This window comes from Fistularia commersonii, chromosome 34, assembly GCF_037954325.1.
Source record: "Fistularia commersonii isolate RoL2024-O1a breed Wild chromosome 34, RoL_Fcom_v1.0, whole genome shotgun sequence".
Classification (NCBI taxonomy): domain Eukaryota; kingdom Metazoa; phylum Chordata; class Actinopteri; order Syngnathiformes; family Fistulariidae; genus Fistularia; species Fistularia commersonii.
The window spans coordinates 7,979,961-8,002,177 of NC_141317.1; the positions used below are offsets into that span (position 1 = coordinate 7,979,961).

The following is a 22,217-nucleotide window of genomic DNA, read 5'->3' on the forward strand; positions in this document are numbered from 1 at the left end:
TCTTGGCGCTAACGCCCGTCGCCCAGCTGCTCCCGGACACAATCCGACATCTGAGCTAAGAAACGGAAGATGAAACGCACCAAAACGATGAGAAATTCTTTGTCGAAGAATGTTTATCATTTATCTTCTTCCAAATCCAATCAAAAGAACACTTAAAATGTCACTTTATATTCACTCTAATTCCCGCGTGTTTTCCAGCACAAAGAGCTTTCAGTTGCCTCTTGTTGCTATTTGAATGAATCCTTACCAGGAGGTTCCAAACAAGTAAAGGAATTGCATTGTTTTTGTTTTTTTTTTGGGTGGTGGTGGGGGATAGGAATACATTCAAAAGGCAAAAAAAAAAGAAAACAGCAATAATATTATTCTGCGTTCTCTTTCTCATTTCCTTTTTCGGAGAAACCTTGACGAAACATGGCGGATGCATTTTCCCTACGCCATGCGCGAAAGCCTATTTCGCAACCCTACAAAGAGTGGGCGCGCGTGCTAAAATATCCGATCTGAATATTACAATTGGATTTAGTGCTCTGGTGAGAACTCCCACCCTCACGCACACTTGCTGATGTTAAGACGGAGAGCAGCAGGTGAGCGATGAAGAAAGCGTTCGCGCGAGCGGCGCCAACGGCGTTTGTGCGTTTGCCCAACGGAAAAGGCCGGCACATATCTAATGGATGACACGGCTTCGGCATGACTGACAGGGACCGCTTGTTTTGGTGGTCCGGCACAAATCAACGCGGCCTGTTTCCCAACGTGCCTCAGACCCCTGGGCAGCCTCACCAAAGCAAATGAGGGAGATTAAAAGAAAATGGTTGCCATGCCGCAAACAGGGCAGGGGTGTTTAGCGTAAGTACGTGCGTGTACGGATATCTAATGAGTCATCCGCTAACTTGCTCTTTCACTGTAATTTCAGCGGTAATGGAGGGGCTGGAACCGCCAAGGACATCCCGGGAGTCATTTCTGGGACTTCTATAGAAAGGAAAAACGAGTCCACAGAATAATTGGTGCGCGTTTCCCTCCATGTTGCGCCGATAAGTTTCCGCCATGCGTTCCAAGCCATTTTTCTCTATCTAATTGCATGCAAAGGGGAAAATAACAACCAGCACAGCGCCTCCGTGGTCTCAGAGGGAACCGCAAATACAAAGATAGTCACGAGATGAATTTATTTCACACGGGGAAGCTTATGATAAAGCTGAGAGATAACATCGAATTTACAACGCCATCAGTCTCCTGGCCAGAGAGGGGATTTCACATATTGGTATTTGGCCCTCCATCTGCGCCGCTATATGCTATGCTTTTGACTAGCTGTGCTCCTTTTCACCGCAGCTTTATTTACACAATTTGCACAAGTTGATGGAGCAGGGGATATACCAGAGCAAAAAAAAAAAAAAAAAAAAAAAGAATTCAAGCAGAAAACTTGGGTGGGGTAGAAGAGTAATTAACATGTGAATGCAATGATGGACAAATGCAAGGCTTGTCCCATCCATCACCGGCACCCGCACACACACAATAAATTGCGTGCAATTATGTTGTGCAATTGATCTAGCAGTTGTATGCACATCCTTCAAGTTCCCCCTAATAATATTTCTCACAAATCTTATTTGTGCTGTTGTTCGGGCTCGCCTGCTGCAGCTGCTTTGCATTAGAACACATTGAGATCAGAGAAAGTTTAGGGAAGGTTTACTCCCCGACCTTGGAAACGAAAGCCGCGGCCAAGTCCAACAAGATCCTTGGTCTTTCTAACACTGAGAGCTGTAACTCTTAATTCCTAATGCACTGAGTATTGTAAACACTCAATAAAAAGAATGATAAATCAAGTCGCAAATCCTGATGATAAGTCCGTGACCCCCATCTAGTGGAGACGTGAGGCCCATGCCTGGGTTCTCTCCAGGTTCCCCGGTTTCCTCCCACGGTTCCAAAGCACGCGATAGATTAATAGAAGACCAAGTTGGTAAGACGTCAGAGTCGACTAGCGACCGGTCCTGGTTAACACCTGCTTCTCAACACGTGAAAGAATGAATAAATAAGAGGACCCTTACAATTACAATTGATCAATTACATGCGGTTTGAGAAACGGTATTACATACGGCACCAAACCATTTGGTACGATGGGAATATTCCATGCATCAAAACCCACATCTGGCGCCACGGATTGGTTTTATTTTGGGGGTCGAGAACCTGAAAAAGATTCTAAAATCTCTAAATTGTGCAGGATTAAAATTTGGCATTTGAAGACTTTGATTGAAAAATTATCAGCACTCAGGATGAATAAGGTACCGCGACCATTTCAAATTAAATTTCCTCAATTAATTCACAATATTTTGACATTTAGTAAGGCAATATGTCCATTCATGCATAATACTAATGACACTTGATTAAATCTTGAAGAGACACATCATCCACACATGTTACAATGCAACGAGTCAGGTAGGATTTGCGGCTCTCCATAACTTCTTAGCAGGCTGAACTTGTCTGATGAATTTTGAGGAAAGTGACCACCAGAGTGCGCCGCTGCCCCAAATACAATATTTTCCAAAGGCGACAACACTTAGGTTAGTGTAAGAGGTTTATTAGGATCTAAAATAACAAATGAGCACAGATTATACAGAGGAGCCGTGTGTGTGCGCGTATGTGTTTTGTGAGACAACAAATGACGTCCTGAAATGAAATCTGTTAAGAGACCTGGGTCACAGGACTGGCCGGGACGTTCTCATGAAACATTAGAATCTGCTGCTCCACCTCCCCTTCCTCAATGCTCCGAATACTAAATCCAGATCGATCCATTTCAGTCAACTGTTACACCTTCGGGCAGCTCGACCACGACAGGAGCGCACTCGTCCAGGTCTACCTCAAAATCCCAGCGGAACTTCTTGGTGAGGTGCGCCTTGAACTTCTCGGCCCTTTTGCGGAGCGTGCCGTCCACTCCGGGTCCGCTGGCAAACTGGAAGAAGTCCTGCGTGAAAATAAAGAGATGACGGTGAGGCTGGTTCTGTTTGGGCCTCTTTGGAGAAACGACGTGGTGATGCATTGACACGCTCCGTTTGCTGACCAAGTCGCTCGTATCTCGCAGCATTTTAAGAGCAAGATAGCTCTTTGTTTGATTTAAATCTTAAAACAGTCTGGACTCTTACGGTTTATACGTGTGTGTGAGGCAGGGAACGATTTCAAACATCTGACCGCGATACGACATTGTGATTTATTACGTTCGAAAAATTCATGCTGTGATTTTCTTGTCAACGTCCAGGTGCAAATCCTTGGCTTATCAAAAAAAAATGTAATAAAAAAAGGAAAAAAAAAAAAAAAAAGCCTTTAGGACTTTAGAAAGCACTTAAAAAGAAAACGAGCAGGAATATGTGTTTTTCAAATTATTCAAATGATGTTTTTCAAAAGGCACGCCACTTTCTAATCATGTAAATTTAATTATGCAATCTTTGATGGACTATTTCGTATTGGTTATGTTTCATATCATCACAGCGATGAGCAACATTTAAATGACTGTACGGATTTATGTACCTGCAGCGTGGAGGTGAGGAAGTTGTTCTGAGACACGATGTCCACGAAGAAGTCGGGGGGGATTTCTCCCAGCTGGTGGTAGAGAACCACGATGAGCCCCAGATAGAGGTCTTTGCGCTCGCGCATGGCCGTCTCGGAGCGGCAGAGGAGAGCCAGCAGGCGCTTCCAGTGCTCGAAGCCTTCGTACACGTTCCCGAAAATGAAACAGACAAAGGCGAACTGCAGCTCACCTGGGAAAAGAAAAAGGAGAGATATAAGTTAATCTTTTGTATCTTGTGTCTGTCACGGTTTGTATGTCATAACACGACAGTAGTCGTGCAGATGTAGATGCATTTTGAGCCATTATGCAATGAAAACTGAATGAGTAGGAATTCGCCCTTCTTGTTATGATACACAATTGAAAAATGCACTCAAATTCATTTTCATAAAATGGCAATAATTCAGACTACTAGAATGGGATTTTTGTGAAAACAGCTGCATAAAAACAGGACATTCAAGACTCAGCTATAAGCTGATCATAAAAATTCATTCACAATGCTATCTCTAACAAGGTTGAATTCTGCAGTTGTTTTTACAAACGCTCACAAAATGACTAAAGTCTCTTCTTGTCACAGAACCAACATTTTCACCAGCAAATGTCCAAAAATACATCTTGTGTCACTGCTTTTAACTGCTTTAAACTGGCAGCCCACTTGAGTGGCATTAAAACATATCCAGCAAAAGCATAGACTCCACCTGTGTGGCCTGAATGTTAAATGGCATTACTGGGACATTTAATGACTTCAACAGGACAGTTTTACAGTAATGGAACATTTGTGGGAATCAAAGACGCAGGTGAGTGATGTTACACACTGTTTGTTCGCCATCTGTTGTGTTTTCTCAGGAAAGTAAAATTCACGATGCTTCTGCAGTCGCTGCATTGTTTAATTTTGTCAATTGTATCATAAACTTCATTTAGGCTTTTTAATTTCACCCGATCCCGCTCGGGGTCACAGGAGCCAAACATCTGACTGTATCTGACCCTCTCCTCTGCATCCCCTCCTCTCACACCAACTAGCTTCCTCCATCCTCAAACCTCTCTGGTCTTCCTCCAGGCCTCCTGCCTTGCAGTTCCAACCTTCTACCCAGAGCTTCACTATCCCTCCTCTGTAGGTCTGAACCATCTCAGTCTGACTTTATCTCCAGAACATCTAACATGTGCTGTCCTGTTCCCATCCATCCCTCTCATTCCCAAAGTGAGCCTCCGCATCTTCACCTCTGCATCTGTCCTCTCCTCAGTGTCTCCAAATCAGCCACCATTGCTGCTCTGGCCTCCATCTTCTCTGACTTTCCTTTCACTCCGGCTGATACCGTTTTATCACACCTGACACCCGTTCCAACCTGCCCGAACGAGTTTCGTCGCCTCATTTCGATCACACTCGAAAACATAAAAGCTACTGACCCAGCAGGTTGAGGGGCTGCAGCTTGTGATTCTTCTCCAGCACATTTCCCAGGGCGTAGCTCTGGTCCAGGCTCCACTGAGTGATTTCTGCAGGAGTAGCCCCGGGAGGGTAGGTCTGCTCAGGGATGACAGAGAAGCGCAGCTCGGTTCCCTCCCTTTGTTTCATCTTTGGGAGCCTCTCGAGGCCCTCTTTCATGCTCTGGCAGGCCGTGTCGTTTCTGGGATGCTCTTCCCGGTCTTTGGTGTGTCTGAACGGAATCTCGGGAATGACATCGCTGAAGGCACATACACGACCAGAGAGCGGCTGCAAGCTGGTGGCCACTTCATTGCTGAGATGGCCAGTTAGAGACACCCACTTCCTCATCACCTCGTAGGGATAAGGTCCCAGGAAAGGGTCCAGATCTTGGAGGTTCGCCCTGATTTTGCTCACTTCCTCTTCATTCTGGGAGTCCGAGAAGTCCAGGTCTTCCTCTTTGGGATCCCACTGGGCCAGCAGGATGTCTCTGCGTTTGAGGTTGAGGAAGAGACCCGTCTTGGGGCCGATTTCTCCCCCGCAGCTTGGCGAATTGACGGAGCAATAGTTGATAAAGTGTAGACCCGGAGGGATCATCTTGACCCCCCTGAAACGGGGACCGACCTGCCAGCTTTTGCAGTCGATTCCGAAGTGTGTGCCCTGGGGGACCCCGAGCAGCACCAGGGTGGCCCCCTCCTCGAACAGCCTCCGGGCTACATCAGGATCCATGTCCGTGGTGCTGCTGCTACTACTACTACTCGCCATGTCTGAATTTGGAATACTCCCCCCCAAAAAATAAAAGAAATAATAATAAAACAATAAACAAACTAACCGTCGCTTTTCACTTTACAAATTCTGAATATTCAGAATTTGTAAATAGTTTCCCTCACATGTGAACGTCAGTTGACGTTTAACGTTCGGCTAGCATGGTTTCCTCCGTGCGCCTTTGACTTGATAATAATATTAAATATGACAGAACATTTCAAACAAAATCACTTTAACAACGAAATGCCGGTTAAAACTGTTACCCGCGACTTTACCTCGTCTGACGTTTTGCTTGTGAATCCCTAGAATGAAAGCGGGGAAAGAACGGTTGTGCCTCAACCGGAAGTCACGGCGGGTGTCTTTGTGCACCTTTTATTTTGTTCCGTCTGGAAACAACAGCGTAGAAGAGTTCCGCTTCCTCACGCGCAAAACTTATTTCCAACAAAAGTGGTGTGATTTCCCTCCGATATTTTTCAGCAATAAACTTTCCATACAAATACACTGTTCCATTACAAATTTATTTCTTTTCATATTACACACGTCATATTTTCTTTTTAAAATGTGTGTGTGTACCCGAATCAGTCTAACTTTCTTACACATTGGATAACATCGAAATGTTTGTGTGTAATATCTGAAGCAGACACTCAGATTAAATCTTTATCTCATGTTCAATTTAAAAATGACTTAATTCATCCATCATCCATCCAGCTTTTTCCTGCACTTAGCTTTAAATGTCTTGTTTTGAGTTATGCAGCGATAAAGATGCATAAAATGTCACATAGGTCACAAAGCATGATTGGAGTTGGAGGTGTGCCACCACCTAGATGTCAAGGGACAGTATTTTGAAAGTTTTATAGAAAAAAAAAAATCAATTTGACATTTCTAGCAGGTCATTTAAAAACATAAAGTCTGACATTATGCATGTCTGCTGTAGAACTACCATTCATAGTTGTACTGGAAATAATAGCAGTAGCAGTAAATAACAGAAATTGTTCTTCAAAAGTAGTAGAGGTGAATTTTTCTGTGAACACGCACACACTCATATATGTGTGTGTGTGTGTGTGTGTGTGTGTGTGTGTGTGTGTGTGTGTGTGTGTGTGTGTGTGTGTGTGTGTGTGTGTGTGTGTGTGTGTGTGTGTGTGCGCATGCGCATACTAAATTCTAATACAAATTCTAAACACATGTTAATTATATAGCATTTACGGTGTTCAGCAAAATAACTGACACATTAATATTTCACAGATATTACATCATGAAAATTAAAACAACACGTATGCAATTATAAAAAAAAAACTAAAAACAAAAAAAGACATACCTTCTAAATGCATGCGCATTGTTGAACTTACCAGATGCATCCTCAACAAGTTTAGCTTATATATGGTTAACATAAATCTTTTATAAAACAATGTTGGAAAGTAGCATCTGATGGATTTAATTAAAAAAAAAAAACTATTCAAATGGCCAGCTTTGAAATACACTAGCGTGGATCTTAATTCTAAACATTATATATACTTAAAGAGATTATCATGACTATTGATCGTTGTACAGTAGATATTTAATGCATTGCATTGACTGTCTCTCGTTGAATCCAGATACAAAGAATGGAAACAAAGAATGATCTGCAGGAGGACATCTCCGGCCAGATCGTGAATGAGCAAGTTAAAGTGCTGTGGAAGTGAAGTGGGACCAGCTGCGCTGTGTTTCTTAATGTGCTAAAGTAAGCAACTTTGATAACATGAACCTCCCTCACAGTTGTATAAATGAAGCCCCCACGGGTTTTCCCTACTCTTTTGGCATATAGACACTCCGAAGTTTTTCCCAACAGGTAATCAGTGCCTTGATAACCTTGGTCAACCAAATCCTCTTTCTCTTGTTTCCCTGTAGTTTCCGGTCTGCCAAGCAAGAGGCTCTCTTCCCCTGAAAGCACATATTCAGAGGAAAAGTATTGTCAGGCTGAAAAGCATCATCTAATATCCAGCGATATTGTGATGTGGCACAAACTGTTGAAGATCCCCCACACCTGAAGTATAACATTCAAGATTCAAAGCGTTTATTGTCACATGTACAGAGTAGAAGTGTGTTTCCCTGTACAGTGAAATTCCTACTTTGCTTTCCACAGTACATTTGGATATGTGCTGATAGGAAGAGTGTAAAAATTATTATAAATATGATCATACATATGAATATATAACATGCAAAAACACTTAACTACAACATGTGTGTCTTCAATAGTATTTCAATGAAATTCCTAAATACAGAGAAAATGCTGTTCACTCATTGACATCTAGGATTTCTTAAAATGTGATATTTAATTATATCCATTAAAATGCTGTATGCAAAATGCCTTCCCCTTATAGTCTCAATGTGTTACATTTGGTTTATACATCGTGAACATCTGTTCATTATTTGCCTTTAAATATTTGTGAGGTTTCAGGTGATGCTTGTAGAACAAAATGTTCATTCAGAAATTGATTATTTAATGATTAGTGAGCCCAACTTAAACTGACAGAATGTGAAATAAAGCCTTTTTGACGGACAACGGACCTCAATTCAAAAGGCAATCTGCAAATTTAAAGACTATAGTTTGAAGAATTAGAATAGAGATAAAGATGTTCTATCTACATCTCTGCACAACACTGCATCCTTATCAACATTAAAGAAAAGAAAAAAGAAAGAAATATAAATCAACTTACGACAAGGAATAACTGTATTAACATTTCTTAACATAACAGTGCTCGCTGGTTTACTGGAGTAGCTTCCACAAAGCGGGATGGTTGTTGGCAATATTCGGCACGTTTTCGCTGCTTTTCCTCGTCTTAACTTTTGGGCGACTTTCGTTTGTCTGGTCATCTCAGTCTCTCCCTGCCTTTCTTATCATCCCTGTGAAATATTTTCCCATGGTGTCTCTTGAAGGTTTGTTCACTGCACTTCATATCTCCTGCTCTGTGCTGAGTATACGCGTGCTCGGTGCAAAAACAAACACCAAAAGACACCAAAAAGCTGATGATCCACCATAATCATGTTCTCTGGGGTCACACTTGCCCGCCCCCCCCGGCATCGCCCCACTATTTGAGAAGCACTGCTACGACACATGCAAAAAAAAAACAAAAAAAACAAACAAAAAAAAAAAAAACTGGGAGACAGCTTTAACTCATAATTAACTTTCTGTTATTTGTTAAGAATAACAATAAGAACAACTTTATTCATCCCGAAGGAAATTGTTGTGCCAGAGTTTCAAGTAAAACATAACAATATTAGGTAATAGTAGGAAGGAGAGAGAATAAAATATAGTGTCAAAGTAAGGCTATAAAGTGTTATTGCATCCTTCTACGATTATTAAGGGGAAACTGTAAACCAGAAGCATTAAAAACATTAAAAACTATCCAGTTTCTTGCGCCTCACCAGGTAAGCAGGGCTGCAGTAATGGATGATGAGCTGCTCCATGCTCTCCAGTGGTCTTTTCAGGTCTCCCTGGTGTTTGCCAGCGGTCTTACACTGCACCTGCTGCGTCATGGCATAGATGGAACCGAGGATGCGCCGTGCCTGCCATCCAAACAGTTACAATTTAGGGAAAGTGAGGCTGCGTTTTAGGAGGTGTGTGTGTGGGGGGATTTCTGCGGGAAAGTCTCCCTCTGCATGCAAACCCAACGCAAGCTCAGGTGAAAACGACTGCAAAGTAAAGATGTGGACACTATCCATAGTGCTGAAATGCTCTTCACCTTTCCTGAGGGACAACGGTCTCTGTCTTTGGGTGCACCGGCCGAGCCAGTCAGATTCTGCAAAACAAAAACCAAAACAAAAAACAAAAAAACGAGCAAGTGGTTACTTTAGTGTTGGGGGTAAATAAATGAATTGCAAGTGCGTTTAAAAGCATCAGCTCTTGTGGCCCGACTCATGCAGTGGCCAACGCTGGATGGCAGCCTACAACACGCTTTAGGAGCGCAGACCTGCCAGGACACAGCACTAGCAATAGATAACTCTGCAAAACAACAACAAAAAATTGAAAACAATCGATTACCAGATTCTGCAGCTCAACGAGGATGACCGCGCCGTAGGAGTCCAGGATCTCCTCGTAGTCGCATCGGAGTTTAGCGCCGGAGTTGTCCAGCAGAAGCAGCACCAGGACACCACGGAGAAGAGCTCCGTTCAGACACTACGAAAGGGAGAGATGGAAAAAAAACACACACACACACACACACACTTTTTGACAGGGTTCTCAGGGCTCCACGGCATCGGGAAGCCCGCTTAGGACTCCACATATCGGCTCACCGACAAATCTCGGTGCGTCACCGATCGATCACCAATGTTTTCTTTTCCAATCCATTAACCAAACGTGTTTGCACTTACCATTTATCATGTTCTGCTGCGGGATCCTCAGGCAACTGAATCCATCTCTGCAGTGAATATCCGATCCAGCTGCAAGTTATTCCCTTTTTTTTTTTTTTGGTCAGTTATACACCCACCCCCCTGTGGATCGGTTGAACCTTCCGACGCTGCGCTTCCCGGCATCACCCAGACCACAGCCTCTCTTGTTTCACGGCCCGTCATGGACTACTGACCGCTTAGTAAGGATTTCAAAAAAAAATGGAGAAAAAAAAACCCCAACTCTCACTTGTATCAAGTCGAGGGAAAAATCTTCAGCTATCAATCACGGGCCTTCATCCGGTTTCGCTGAGGATCTGAGTCAGGAGAGGGTTCAAGTGGTGCACTTTCAATGCAAAACTTTGTTTTTTAAACTGGGACTATATTTGGATGGACTGAATGAACAAATGTCAAGAAAAACAAACAGGAAAAAAAAAGTAGCCTGCACAGTTTTCAGTGCATTAATAAAAGTAATAACGGAATCTAACTTGCAGTTGCAAGCATGCATGGGAACTGCAGTTGATGGTTCAAATCCTTGACTACAACAGTATTGCAGACTGCTTTTCCACTTGGAAATGCAAATTGTTGGGACACACGAATTGTGAAACAAGCTTTTGTTTACCGAGTTGTAGATTATTACTACAACATGAGAGAAAATGAAAATCTGTCAAAAAGTTTGGTAACAGCCGCGGTGTCAAACAAGCGGTGGCGAAACCAGATCGCTCCGCTTGATTCTGACTTTGCCAGATGTTTTCACATTTACAGGACTTGTTCTTTTGTTAATTTTTTGTTCTTGGGTTATTTAATGAGTTAAATGAGACAGACCACTCATTATCCTTTTTAATGGTAAAAAAAAAAAAAAAACAAACAACAAACTATGTCAAAGTAAACAGAGATTGCGAGGAATCAAGTACAAATATATGAAAAACATTGTACATCAGTTCTGGAAACACCTGATTTCGGTCAAAGTTAGATTTAACACTGAGACCAGGATAGGTTTGTGTTACGAGCGGGCTTGTAAAACTCACTTGGTCCTCGGCGGTTTGGAGGACTGGATTAATTTTATCTCACCCTGCAAAACTCAAAACAAGCTGCTTGCGATTACCAAGAGCTATTTCTGACATAAACCAAAAAACATTATTCTCCTTCTATTTGACAAACACAGTAAAATTGTTTTGTGTCTAAAATCATAGCTGCATGGCCGCTGACAGTCAGAACACAAACAACTAGAATTATAACCAGCTTTAAAAGACGGAAACTAAAGTTGTACAGGAGGGTTTTAATCAGCTGACAGGATTTTCAGTGTCAAACCTGACACGCCACACACACACACACACACACTTCGCATAAAACAGTAACATGAAGCCTTCCCCACGCGGAGCCATGGGAACCACAGATTTTTGGTAAGAACTGAAAAAAAAAAGCGGTTTATGACAGAAAGCAACAATTGTAACAATTGTTGGTGGGGGGGCTCTGTGGCCTTACTCTCATTAAAAAACAGGAGAAAGAAAATATTCACAGAGCACCAGGACTTCTTAAAAGCTACAAAGCTTGGCAAGAGAATCGAATCTGTGCTTCTCACGGACACCATACAAAGGAGCTTTCAAAGACCACAGGATCAGGTCGACGACTCGATTCTAATCACTCAAAATGTGTATCGATTTGTTGTTTCAAATTCCGTTACCGCTTGATAAACAAAGTGGGTCTTTGACAAATGTCTGAAATTAACCCCAGCAATTACTCAATGAAAACAACGATAAAAATAAAGAAAAGCAACATTTCCATTGAAATACTTGTGTCCGCGGCAGTCGTGTGTGTATGTGTGTGTGTGTGTGTGTGTCCACGGCTGTTCCCTGCAACACTGGCTGACAACTAGTCAAGCGTCTGTCCGACTCCCCAAATTCAGAATGTGTTCTTGATCTTGCTGGCTACCTGCGCTAAAATCTCTCCTGTCTTCTTTTGCCAGTTCAAGACATGTTTGGACTCGGCGCACCACAGCTCTCCGTGACGCGGCTCAGCATTCTCGCAGCGCTTCCGTACCTCTTCTTGTTGTTCCTGACAAATGGAGGACAGCGGGGTCAGAGAGATGTGATGTAAGGTATGAATTTGAGACTTTGTTTCTTAAAAAATGAATAGAAAGTGCATTTATTTGCCCGACAATGGGGAAATTTGAATTCGCACGGCAAGAAGTGGACAGTGCAGCGGAGGTAGGTAAGTTATAAATATTATACATTAAAAACACAGTCGCATACAAAGTATGGGAAAATATTTAAAAAAAAAAAGGAAAATTGAAATTTGTATTGGCTGTCATGACCTTGGTTTGTTTGCCTGTTTCTGGAGCTATTTTAATAGAAAAGTCCAGGTTAGTGGGAAAAGTTGGTTAAAAACAAAATGATTGTCTTTTTTAGAGGGAGGCCCTGTTACTCCTCTTTAAGATATGGACTGATGAGTAAACAAACTGGAGCATTGACACGCACCGTTTGAGACCGACAACAATGGGTTCTTACTTCTGTGCCATGCTGGAGTTCAAATTTGTAGAACAGAGCCCAGGCGTCTCCCAGATCTGGCTCGATCTTTACTGTTCGGAGGAACCACTCTCTGGCTTTGGTGATCTTGCGCTCACTCCAGAACAACCTGAAGTGAGCACAGAAAATGTTAACGGAAAAAAAAAAACAAAAACGCGGCAGACGGTACGAGTAGAAATGCAGGGGGCGATAGAATTCGAATCTGCACAAAGACGGTGCATCGCTGAGAGGGTGATGTGAAAACATTAGCTCGGCCGTACTTTGCTACAGCGAGCAGGACATGAGGATCGTGTTCACACTTCTTCAGTGCATCCACACTTTTTGTCTTCCTTTGTGGCCTGGCCTCCAAAAACACTGCCTCAGCCCACAGGATACCTTGCAAAAAGGAAAAAAAAATTAGCCCAATCTGAAGTATAAGTAACAGAAATAGTGTCTTTACTCATGGGATACATTTATGAATGTTTGCATGGGAAAAAAAAATAAAAATCTATTTTAATAGGGACTTGCTTTGCTAAATTCAGTCTCGGTGAAAATGGTAACGTGCTCACCTGAATTTGGGCATTTCTGCAGTGCTTTGGCCATCAGTGTGTTTGCAATATTCTTCAGCCCAGCCCGGAACTCCAGCTTGACCGACTCCAACCTGGTAAATCAGGCATTTTGTTTTCTAATTTACATTTTATGTCATGGTTCAAGAGGTAGTTTGAGAAATATGTTCTTTTTTTTTTAAATGCAATTGAGAAACATTATGTTTCATAAGTGAAGAAAGCATTTTACTGTAGTTGTGTATGTTTTCTCACCATAGCTCAGGGCTCTCAGGATTTTTGAGTCTTGCTTTCTCCAGGATTGATCTGGCTCTAGTCAACTGTCCAACTCTTTCTTCTAGATGAGACAGCAGCAACCACAGCGGCACCGAGTGGGGGCACTTTTTCAACTACAGTAACAAGACAGCAGCCGGTTGTCAGTGCAATTGAGAACTAATTTCCTTCCAAAGCGCAAAAGGAATAACATTTATTTTAGTGCAGTCTCAACATATAAACACAAACTCCTCTTCCTCACCCCTTGATTGTAGGCCTCCCTCGCCTTGTCCATGAATTCACACTGCTCCTCGATCTGGCCTCTCATCATCCAGAGCTTGGGGAAGTCCTCATAATGTTTCAGGGCCTCGGTGCACAATTCCTGAGCGGCCTCGATGTTTCCCAACACCCACTCCAGCTTCACTGACTTCATGAACACCTACAGAATAAAAACAAAGCACACTTTTCAGCAGGATGGAGAAATAAAATAGACTTCCTTCTGAAAAGCCACTGTGCTTAAGCAATCTCCTGACATTTACAAATTAAAACATGCAATCCGAATACCTTCCTTCAAAATCATCAAATACCTTCTTCCTATGGCATAACCAAATGTTTTAACTGCCTCATTGGCATGAAACAGGGCTTATCTGACAGAACCATCTGTGGAGCCAATATTTGAGAAGACGCTCTATGTGTATATGGCAACAGGAATCATACAGGCAAATGAGGGCCAGACAACCAGATAGCAAGGTTGATAATTTATGAACAAGGCTGAAATCATCTGTCACCCAAGGCGTTTCAAAACAGATATGGCGAGCCTGAACCTGACAAGGGTTTAAGGGAAAAACGTGAAGACTAAGAAAAAAATTAAAGGGGGAGCAACTTTTAGAGAAAAAATAGCATATAGGAGAAGGATAATCCTGGACCAAAGCAATTCATCTAATAAACTCTGAGACAAGTGTTTGAATCCGGGCTCGTGTTGAATGTCACCCCCCCCCCCCCCCCAAAAAAAAAAAAACAGCTGTTACCCTCCATGTTTCTGAAACAAGGAAACTCCTGTTCCTTGCATACTGTGTGAGCCACACACTCACCCTCGCCGTGGGAGCACTGCTGCGAGCCTTAGCCAATAGACGACGTGCTCTCTCATACTCGTTGTTCTCAGACTCTAGCTTGACAGCAGCCAGCCAGATCTCCTCACTGTTAGGGTTGGCCTAAACAGAATACAGACACAAGTATGGAGTTACATGGGTGACAACAACTGTAGTGGCATATTGCATTTCACAAGTGCACTCAATTCATTAGTCTGACACAGGCTAGAATTAGACTAGAGGCTTATCAACCAAATTTGACACAATCCCCTTGCAGTGGCTACGCGGACCATTTGTTGAAGACCTCTGTTTCAGTGGTCTTCAACAAAAGACCTCTGATTTTGTGCACATAACCATCTCATGTCTGACTTCCGTAAATGAAATGGATCACCTGGAAGGCCAGAGCGAGAATACTTCTGGCGGCAGGCACATCCTCAGCAAGCCACTTGGATTTAGCCCCCATTAGCCACAGGACTTCAGCCTTGGGACAGTGAGCCACAGCCCTCTGCAGCAGGGCCTCCAAAGACTCCCTTGACAGGCACAAAGACAAGTCATGATTATATACAAAAAAAATGAATGAATCCAGTGGGGAATAAAGGGGTAACAAAAAGGGGTAAACAAAAATGCGCATTACAACTACTTTCAAAGAATTTTGCTCATCATACACACACATATATATATATATAGTTTTTACATATATATGTAAAATGATACGGTTACCTCGTGCCGTGGCTTTTCTCAAAGTAGGCTGCACGGAGCCACACACTTTTTTTGCTTGGGAATACCTGCAGAGCATGGGCGTAGATGGCCCGGGCACACTCCAGTGCTCCGTGAGCCACGCACTGAAACACAACATGCAACGTTTGAATCCAATGGCGATAAATGTGAAGGTGGCCCGCTGGTGCAAAGGTCTGAGAACGCCCATGGTAAAATCATGAACTCACACTTTCTGAATCTTCCATCCAGGTGTGTTTGCGGTCCTCCTCTTCAATGCCAATTCCTATAACTGCTCTTATCACAGCCTGGCATGTCGCTACACTGCCAGCTTTGTCACACTCTTCAGCATCCTGCAGGACAGGAAGGCACATTAGCCAGGAAAAGGGGTAGTACGTGTTTAAAAAATAAAGAAAACAAGGCAATAATGGGCTGAGTTCCTTATCTTAGTTGCTTGGTTATAAGCCAATTTAAATGGACAAGCAACACTTCTTAGATTCAAAGAACAAAAAAAGGAAATTCCAATTTACAAAAATGATTGTTGTGAGAGATTTAAAATCTACTATCATTTACATAAACAAGAAGGCAGCAGATGAACATAGAATCTGAATTTCAGCTCTAGGGAGTCAGGGAGGGAAAAGGATCATTTTCCAGCGGGGGGGGCGGCCTGTTTCTGATGCACTGCACCCTCTCCTGTAAGCTCAGTCAGACAACAGACGCAAAGGGGTAGACCTGTATCCACTGCTCTCTGTTGATCTCCACGCCGTTAGCTCGTAGAGATGTTATTGCTCTGTCAATGATCTTGTCCACCATTTGAGTGTTGCCGTTGGCCTCCTCCAACTTGGCAGCAGTGATCCAGATGTGGCGATCAGTGGGGATATTCTCTCGAGCTTTATTCAGGACACGCCGAGCGTTCTCGTATGTCTCCAGCCGTGCCAATGCCAGCCACAGCTACGGAGGACAAACAGAAAAAGTGAGTGCGACGGTCAAAGCAAATATTGTGATGACGGGGCGCCATGTACCTCTACGCTTGTAGGGCAACACTCCACGGCCCTGCTTAGCATGATCCTGGCATCTTCTGGCTCTTCCAGCTCAACGGCTGTTTTCCATAGTCGAACTGATTTGGACACATTCTCTAGAGCTGGGTAAATGGGTAACAGGTAAATCCACACATCACTTAATTTAAATACCATTTCAAGTACAGTGAGTGGACACTTGTAGCTTGCTACAGAATCTCTCAAGTCACACATGGAGAAGTAATTGAGAGTAATCATTTAAGCTGACAAAAACCAGCGGTCAATGGCAAACAAAAAAAAGAGGATATTTCATAGGCTCCTGTCAGTACACAAGTTAAAACAGTCAATGAAGAAAGGAACAGCAATAATCCTGAACATGCAGGGACAGAGCTCTTCCCTCAAGTAAGATGCAAATCTATCTCTAGGGGTTGGATATTATGTATGTGTGAGAGCGTGTGATTGTGTGTGTGTGTCTGTGCACACAAACATAAGCATGCACACGTTTCGGTTTGTTCAGAGCATTGACACTGCGGCGTCTGACCTTAACAAAAGCCAGAGTCACAGCTGTGGGATGAAATTGTTTGGAAACTTTCTGTAACTTTATGAGTTCAATAGTGGAGTTTGTGGGTTGCTAGGGCTCGGAAAACCCATTACTTTGTAATGAATGTTACATATACATTCATTTATCATGACCAAACTACAACTTATCATTCATAATTGATGCCCTGATTCAGAATCAGAAACAGGGTAAACAATATATCTAAAACTGGTATAATATCCCCCTAATAATGATGAACCGCAATACAATTGTGGGGAAAAAAAATCCCTGTCAACTGACAAACTATACATTTTAAATGTTTGTGAAAGGCATTTGGATACAGTTGGAAGGTGCGTACAGATATTTCTAAAAATAAAAAGTGAAACTAAGTCGTGTGAGTTGGTATCCGACATGTTGGCGTATTTAACCGTGAAAAATGATACATTAGATAATGAAAATGCGGTCTCGCTATTCTCTTCTCAAGATCACCAGCACAAACAGCAGCGCTGTGGTAGAAGAAAATTAGAGAAACTTCAAAAAGTTACTTCAGGAGGACTGTTGTTGTGCGTTAAGACTTAGATAGGCGCCCCTACCTTTCCGGAGGACTCGTTTCTTTGCTCTGACGTCAGTCTCCAGTTCCGCTGCTCGGATATAGATTCGGACAGACTGCGGCAGGTGCCGAACAGCCTGGGCCACGACGGCTTTGGCTGTATCACCTGGTTGGAGCCTGGCAGCCTCCAGCCACACATCCTCGCTCTGATGGAGAGAGAGAGAAATATACCAATGTTAGCAAGAAAAGGATTTTCCAAACTTCAAGAGTCTCTAAGTAATTTCTATGAATAGCTGTAGAAGGTGATATGTACTTAATAATGAAGTATGATACAAAAGTAGCCAAAACACAACTACAATTTCACTAGAATGTAATAAATGTAAACAAAAACCATAAATTCACTTGAGATTTAAAACCAACTTTAAAAACAAAGTTATGGGAAGAAGATAACAAGGACTTCAGAAATCTTTTTACAATATCCTTCAATGTATTGAAAATAAGGTTGGGATACATTCAGCTCAGATTATATGGCGTCCAGAGTTTTAATGCATGGAAATGCTGATTTACAATGCAGTTGGTATTTCTGGTACAGTTGGAATAAATTTTCTACGGTTGCCCTTTCAGCCAGTGATGCTTGTAGCTGCACGTACTTCGGATGCGTAATACTTCTGAAAACCAGATTTATGACAATATCATGCTAATTACGGCCACATTTTCAGATTATCGCATATGAGACTTTTCAGAGAATGTAAGGATTCGTGTGTCTATTGCAAAAAATTATTTCTTACACTAATTTCAATTTAGATGGCCTTAACAGAACAGCTTTCTGTACAGTATGAGTGCAGATCAACTTCAGTGGGCTGTTCCGGGTTTCCGGTAAACTCTCATTGGGAACTAAACGCTGAAGTGTGCCGTATGGACACTCAGGTTCAAACAGCACATTAAATATTTGTGATTCTTTTCATGAATCTTTACCTTTGGACACATTTCAGTGCCTTTCATGATGAGATTTCGGGCCACCTGAAGTTTCCCGGTCACTTCTTCCAGTCTGGCAGATGCAATCCAAGCAGGTGGGTGATGGGGATTGGTCTCCCTCACTGATTTTAACAGCAGACGAGCCTTTTTGATGTCACTGGACGATGTAAAGCAAAGACAATCCATGAAGCTCTCAATATAAATTTTAGCATATTGGACCTTATATGTTGCCTGTATGAGCCGACCTGATGTCTCCTCCATGTGTGGGGATCATGGAATTGAGATCTGTCAAATAACCTTTTGGATCCACAACCGTCTGTCCGCTGACAGAGTCAGACACCTGAAGCATATCACAATATCTGATATGAGAGCTGTTATTGCGATTACATCTATCAGTGGTGAAATTATCGTTCTTCAGTAAAAAAAAAATGAAGAACGCACAACTGAATTTGTCTGAGGATGATGCATTCGTTTACCTGACTGAGCCTCATGTCCATGAGTGTGTTCCTGGCCTGACCAATTTTCCTCATATCAAGCTCCCCTGTTCCTGGTGTCATCAGACCCGGGGTCATGCTTCCCGGGTAAGGTGTATTCAAGCCGCCGAGCTTGTTGCGAGAAGAAAAAAAGATGATAGTAGAGTGAAATTATTATTTTCTGCAAATATCTACAATAAGCAAATCCTGTTAAGGGTAGTTAATATCTTAGTTATAGATAATTCTTCATACTAGGACTAAAGAACTTTACATTGATACATGCCGAATTTGTCACTGTAAAATCATAAAAGTCAGCGTGATATAACTCTGCAGGTACATTTGTTTTCAATTGTAAGCTTTTCTTAGCTTTCCCCTTGCCAAGCCCATTTGTGTTTACTCCTTTTCATAGAATTAGCAAAGTCAGATACAGATAGTCCTCGCTTAATGACTGCTCGGTCAACGATGACTCGGAGTTACGATGGGTTGCAATGATATTAAAATACACACGAACTGCGCTGGCAGCGTAGTTGTGAGTATGTATTGTACGCTTTTACCTGCGCTTATAATTGGCCTATAGGGAAAAGAAAGGTAAAATACCACACCATTATTATGTTGCATAATGTTGCCCTGTTACACAGATTCCACCATATCCCTTCAAAAACACTAAAAAAAAAGCACAATTTTCTACTGGCGTAAATAGCATTGTAAAACTATTATCTTTGTTAAGTGAGATATTCTGACTCCTGCTGGTCTGAACTGAAATTACATGCATGCAAATAGGGCTCTTGCATGGATACTGACCCCCTGCAGAGGGTCCACAGTGGTGTGGTTCTCTCCTGTCTGGAGATGTTTGGAGAAAAAGCTATCCGGGACAGGGGTGAGCTTCTCGTAGCGTGGGTTCCTCTGGCGTTTGTTCCTGGCGTCTCCAACCTCTGGGATGCTCAGCCACTCCTCTTCAGACACCTCTGCCAACTTTCTCTGTGGCAAAAGGGAGAAAATTCAAGGATTCGAGGGGTGCAGAAGAAAGTGAAGTAACTATAAAATTGACCAATTTGTGCTGGGTGTGTTAAAGATGACATTTGCTATTAGTGTGGTTGCTGTGTAGTTTTGTTCTTAGCATCTGCTCATGGTGTGTTTTCATAACATTGGTTGAGTTTAAGGATACCTCTAGCATTTATATTAATCGTGTTATTAGTGATTATAATAATAAATAATAATAATACATGGGATTTTTATAGCGCTTTTCATGACACTCAAAGACGCTTCACAAGTAAAAATTAAAAAAAAAAATTATAAAATTATAGCAGCTTGAAATTTTTGGATGATCATATAATCTGTCAAGTGCTGAAAAACTTGAGGTTATATAAGCTAGAGGTACTATTAGGAATTATTTATTACAATGTTTATGCATCCATCATTTCTCATTTACTGGTCTTTGGTAGAATTGTTTTAATTGGGAAGTGTTTGTTTTTCACGCCGGTCAGAAATGTGTATGTTCAAAAGGGAAAAGATGTACAATGGTTAGGAGAGAGTAAAAGATTTGACAGAGCTTGTCTGATCCCGTACCTTTAGATCTGAAAACTGTTGTTGGATTTTGGGTCGCTCCATACGGTATTTCTCAATTTCCTCCTTTTCTCTCAGCTCCCTAGAAGCACATCAAACAGAAATCAAACTGGCATCCAAAAGAATAGATAAAATATGGTTGAACAATAAGGGATAAATGTGCTTTAAGCAACCTTCTTTCTTTGCGTCTTTCATCCATCCTCTTGTCCAGGGCTGCATATATAGCATCAGCTTCTTCATCGTCTTTTTCATACGGTCCACTTGAAAACAAGCTTCCTGCATAACCATTAAACTACCAGATACCACAATGAGTGATTTTTGATTGTATTTCGTTATTTCAGTGCAATTCACACGGATCAAACTGCAATATCAACAGTCAGAGACGATCTGTGAGCCATACCTCATCATAGTTTGTGTCATTGAGATCTTCATCATCATCATCCTGATTCTTTTTCATTTGGTCCCCAACTGTCCTCTTCCCTGGCGGTGCATGTCGGTCGTCCACCGGGTCGTTGGCGTCACGTGCAGGACCAATATCGGATCGGGTGGTGAATCCAGTGGCACTGGGGGAAAAAGTCATTTGTTTAAGTTCTATTATGGGCACCCACACAAGCACAAATCAGGTTAAAAATCTTCTTGTAAATCTGTGGTTTGAGTCTGAGGAAACAGGGTGATTGCAGCAATTCACAGAATGGGACCAGACTGACATTCAAATGGGGACAGAAATGGAATAAAACACAAACAATTGAAGTATTTTCTGCTTGGTAAGACAATAATGTGGGGAACTACTTATTCAAAGTATAGCACACTGACAGCGACGCAATGCTAACTGAAGAACAAAACTCTTTCAACAGGGCAATTCCATGTGCAATAAATAAATAAATAAATAAAATGAAGGCGTAAACAATCAACAAATCGTATATAAAATGCATTATAACAGGTTTTATTATAAATAAGCACTTATTATGATGTAAAGAACAAGCACTGGTGTCTGCTTCTCCACACACTTAAAGGAGTCAACATGCCTTTTTTAGCTAGCAAGTTAGCTTACCCTCTGCCCAGACCGGGTACGTAGCCCAGCGGGGCAGGCATCCCCAGAAACGGCTTCTTCTTTTTCCCCATGAGCGGAGAAGCGAGGGGCATAATGGGGGGCCCACCACTCGCTCCCGCCGCCCCGGAGCCTCCCGAAGCCCCTTTAGAGGAGGATTTGGGCGCCTGTTTTGTCGCACCGCTAGCCATTTTCGCTCCAATATCTCGCCCGCTAACTGCCGGATAAACAACAATCGCACATCCGTTCCTAGCTTGCTCGGCGACCCGGTCCTTCCAGAAGTATCCGCTGTTTTTTGTAACAGCGCCCCCAACGACCAGACCACCTCCGTCACAAAGTATGTATTAATAAAAAAATTAAAAAAAGAGCATATGTTTCAAAATGCCCATTTTGTCAAAAAAGGGACTGAATCTTAGATCTCAGATTTGAGAAGAGTTAAGACTCAAATATTGTAAGCTAACCTTTTTTTTTCTTCTTTTTTTCACGTTTGGCCACAAGGAGGCGCCATTGCAACATGGAATTATAGAGATGCGCCTCATCAGTGGCCTGAGTGCAACATGCAGGGCTTCTCCATTTTTAATGATCAGTCCATTAAATTACTTTATAGTGTTGCTTTATTCTAATATCACAATACCAATATAATTTTACAGTAGGAGTCTTTTTATATCATTGCAGCATGGTTTTAGATATAATGCTTAAGCCTGTTGAATGAATTTAATCGGGGAATATGCACATTATATCTAAGTTGTTTACTTGCCCGTTGGAATGTTAAAAAGGGACCTGTTGCACAAATAATGACTCTTGTAGCAAACTAGCAAATTTGTCATTGGAAATCGCCGGCTGTG

At 42.2% G+C, this 22,217-nt stretch overlaps 3 protein-coding genes across 3 annotated transcripts; all 3 read right to left on the reverse strand.

The window, feature by feature from the left end:
• Positions 1 to 133: 133 nt before the first annotated feature.
• Positions 134 to 6,076, reverse strand: aar2 (AAR2 splicing factor). Its single transcript, XM_086142007.1, has 3 exons — positions 4,949 to 6,076; positions 3,508 to 3,737; positions 134 to 2,947 (listed from the first exon to the last, which is right to left on the reverse strand). Exons 1-3 carry the CDS (start codon positions 5,724 to 5,726, stop codon positions 2,780 to 2,782), a joined length of 1,176 nt encoding a protein of 391 aa, XP_085998133.1. The 5' UTR covers positions 5,727 to 6,076; the 3' UTR covers positions 134 to 2,779.
• Positions 6,077 to 6,237: 161 nt separating this feature from the next.
• LOC147214467 (uncharacterized) lies at positions 6,238 to 10,157 on the reverse strand. The gene is made up of 5 exons (XM_086141897.1): positions 10,074 to 10,157; positions 9,745 to 9,879; positions 9,446 to 9,502; positions 9,129 to 9,269; positions 6,238 to 7,643 (listed from the first exon to the last, which is right to left on the reverse strand). Exons 1-5 carry the CDS (start codon positions 10,074 to 10,076, stop codon positions 7,509 to 7,511), a joined length of 471 nt encoding a protein of 156 aa, XP_085998023.1. The 5' UTR covers positions 10,077 to 10,157; the 3' UTR covers positions 6,238 to 7,508.
• Positions 10,158 to 10,913: 756 nt separating this feature from the next.
• prpf6 (PRP6 pre-mRNA processing factor 6 homolog (S. cerevisiae)) lies at positions 10,914 to 21,617 on the reverse strand. Its single transcript, XM_086141421.1, has 21 exons — positions 21,376 to 21,617; positions 20,725 to 20,887; positions 20,498 to 20,616; positions 20,328 to 20,406; positions 19,563 to 19,739; positions 18,765 to 18,893; positions 18,534 to 18,628; positions 18,289 to 18,445; positions 17,357 to 17,519; positions 16,232 to 16,350; positions 15,942 to 16,160; positions 15,440 to 15,562; positions 15,216 to 15,337; positions 14,887 to 15,025; positions 14,499 to 14,618; positions 13,670 to 13,846; positions 13,411 to 13,544; positions 13,162 to 13,253; positions 12,874 to 12,988; positions 12,596 to 12,722; positions 10,914 to 12,143 (listed from the first exon to the last, which is right to left on the reverse strand). The coding sequence occupies exons 1-21, from the start codon at positions 21,561 to 21,563 to the stop codon at positions 11,991 to 11,993; spliced, it is 2,910 nt and encodes a 969-aa protein (XP_085997547.1). The 5' UTR covers positions 21,564 to 21,617; the 3' UTR covers positions 10,914 to 11,990.
• Positions 21,618 to 22,217: the final 600 nt, after the last annotated feature.

Bases quoted from the DNA above. Each gene is read 5' to 3' on its own strand.
- prpf6 (XM_086141421.1), bottom strand. From the start codon at position 21,563: ATGGCTAGCGGTGCGACAAAACAGGCGCCCAAATCCTCCTCTAAAGGG. The intron at 15,338-15,439 runs GTGAGTTCATGA...GTTGTGTTTCAG, and splicing joins GGATGGAAGATTCAGAAAGT to TGCGTGGCTCACGGAGCACT. The intron at 14,619-14,886 runs GTGATCCATTTC...TATTCTGTTTAG, and splicing joins TTCTCGCTCTGGCCTTCCAG to GCCAACCCTAACAGTGAGGA.
- LOC147214467 (XM_086141897.1), bottom strand. The intron at 9,270-9,445 runs GTGAAGAGCATT...TTTGGATGGCAG, and splicing joins ACCGTTGTCCCTCAGGAAAG to GCACGGCGCATCCTCGGTTC. The intron at 7,644-9,128 runs GTGAGGCGCAAG...ATGTGCTTTCAG, and splicing joins ACTGCAGCCCTGCTTACCTG to GGGAAGAGAGCCTCTTGCTT.
- aar2 (XM_086142007.1), bottom strand. From the start codon at position 5,726: ATGGCGAGTAGTAGTAGTAGCAGCAGCACCACGGACATGGATCCTGAT. The intron at 3,738-4,948 runs GTCAGTAGCTTT...TTCTTTTCCCAG, and splicing joins GCAGCCCCTCAACCTGCTGG to GTGAGCTGCAGTTCGCCTTT. The intron at 2,948-3,507 runs GTACATAAATCC...ATTTTCACGCAG, and splicing joins TCCTCACCTCCACGCTGCAG to GACTTCTTCCAGTTTGCCAG.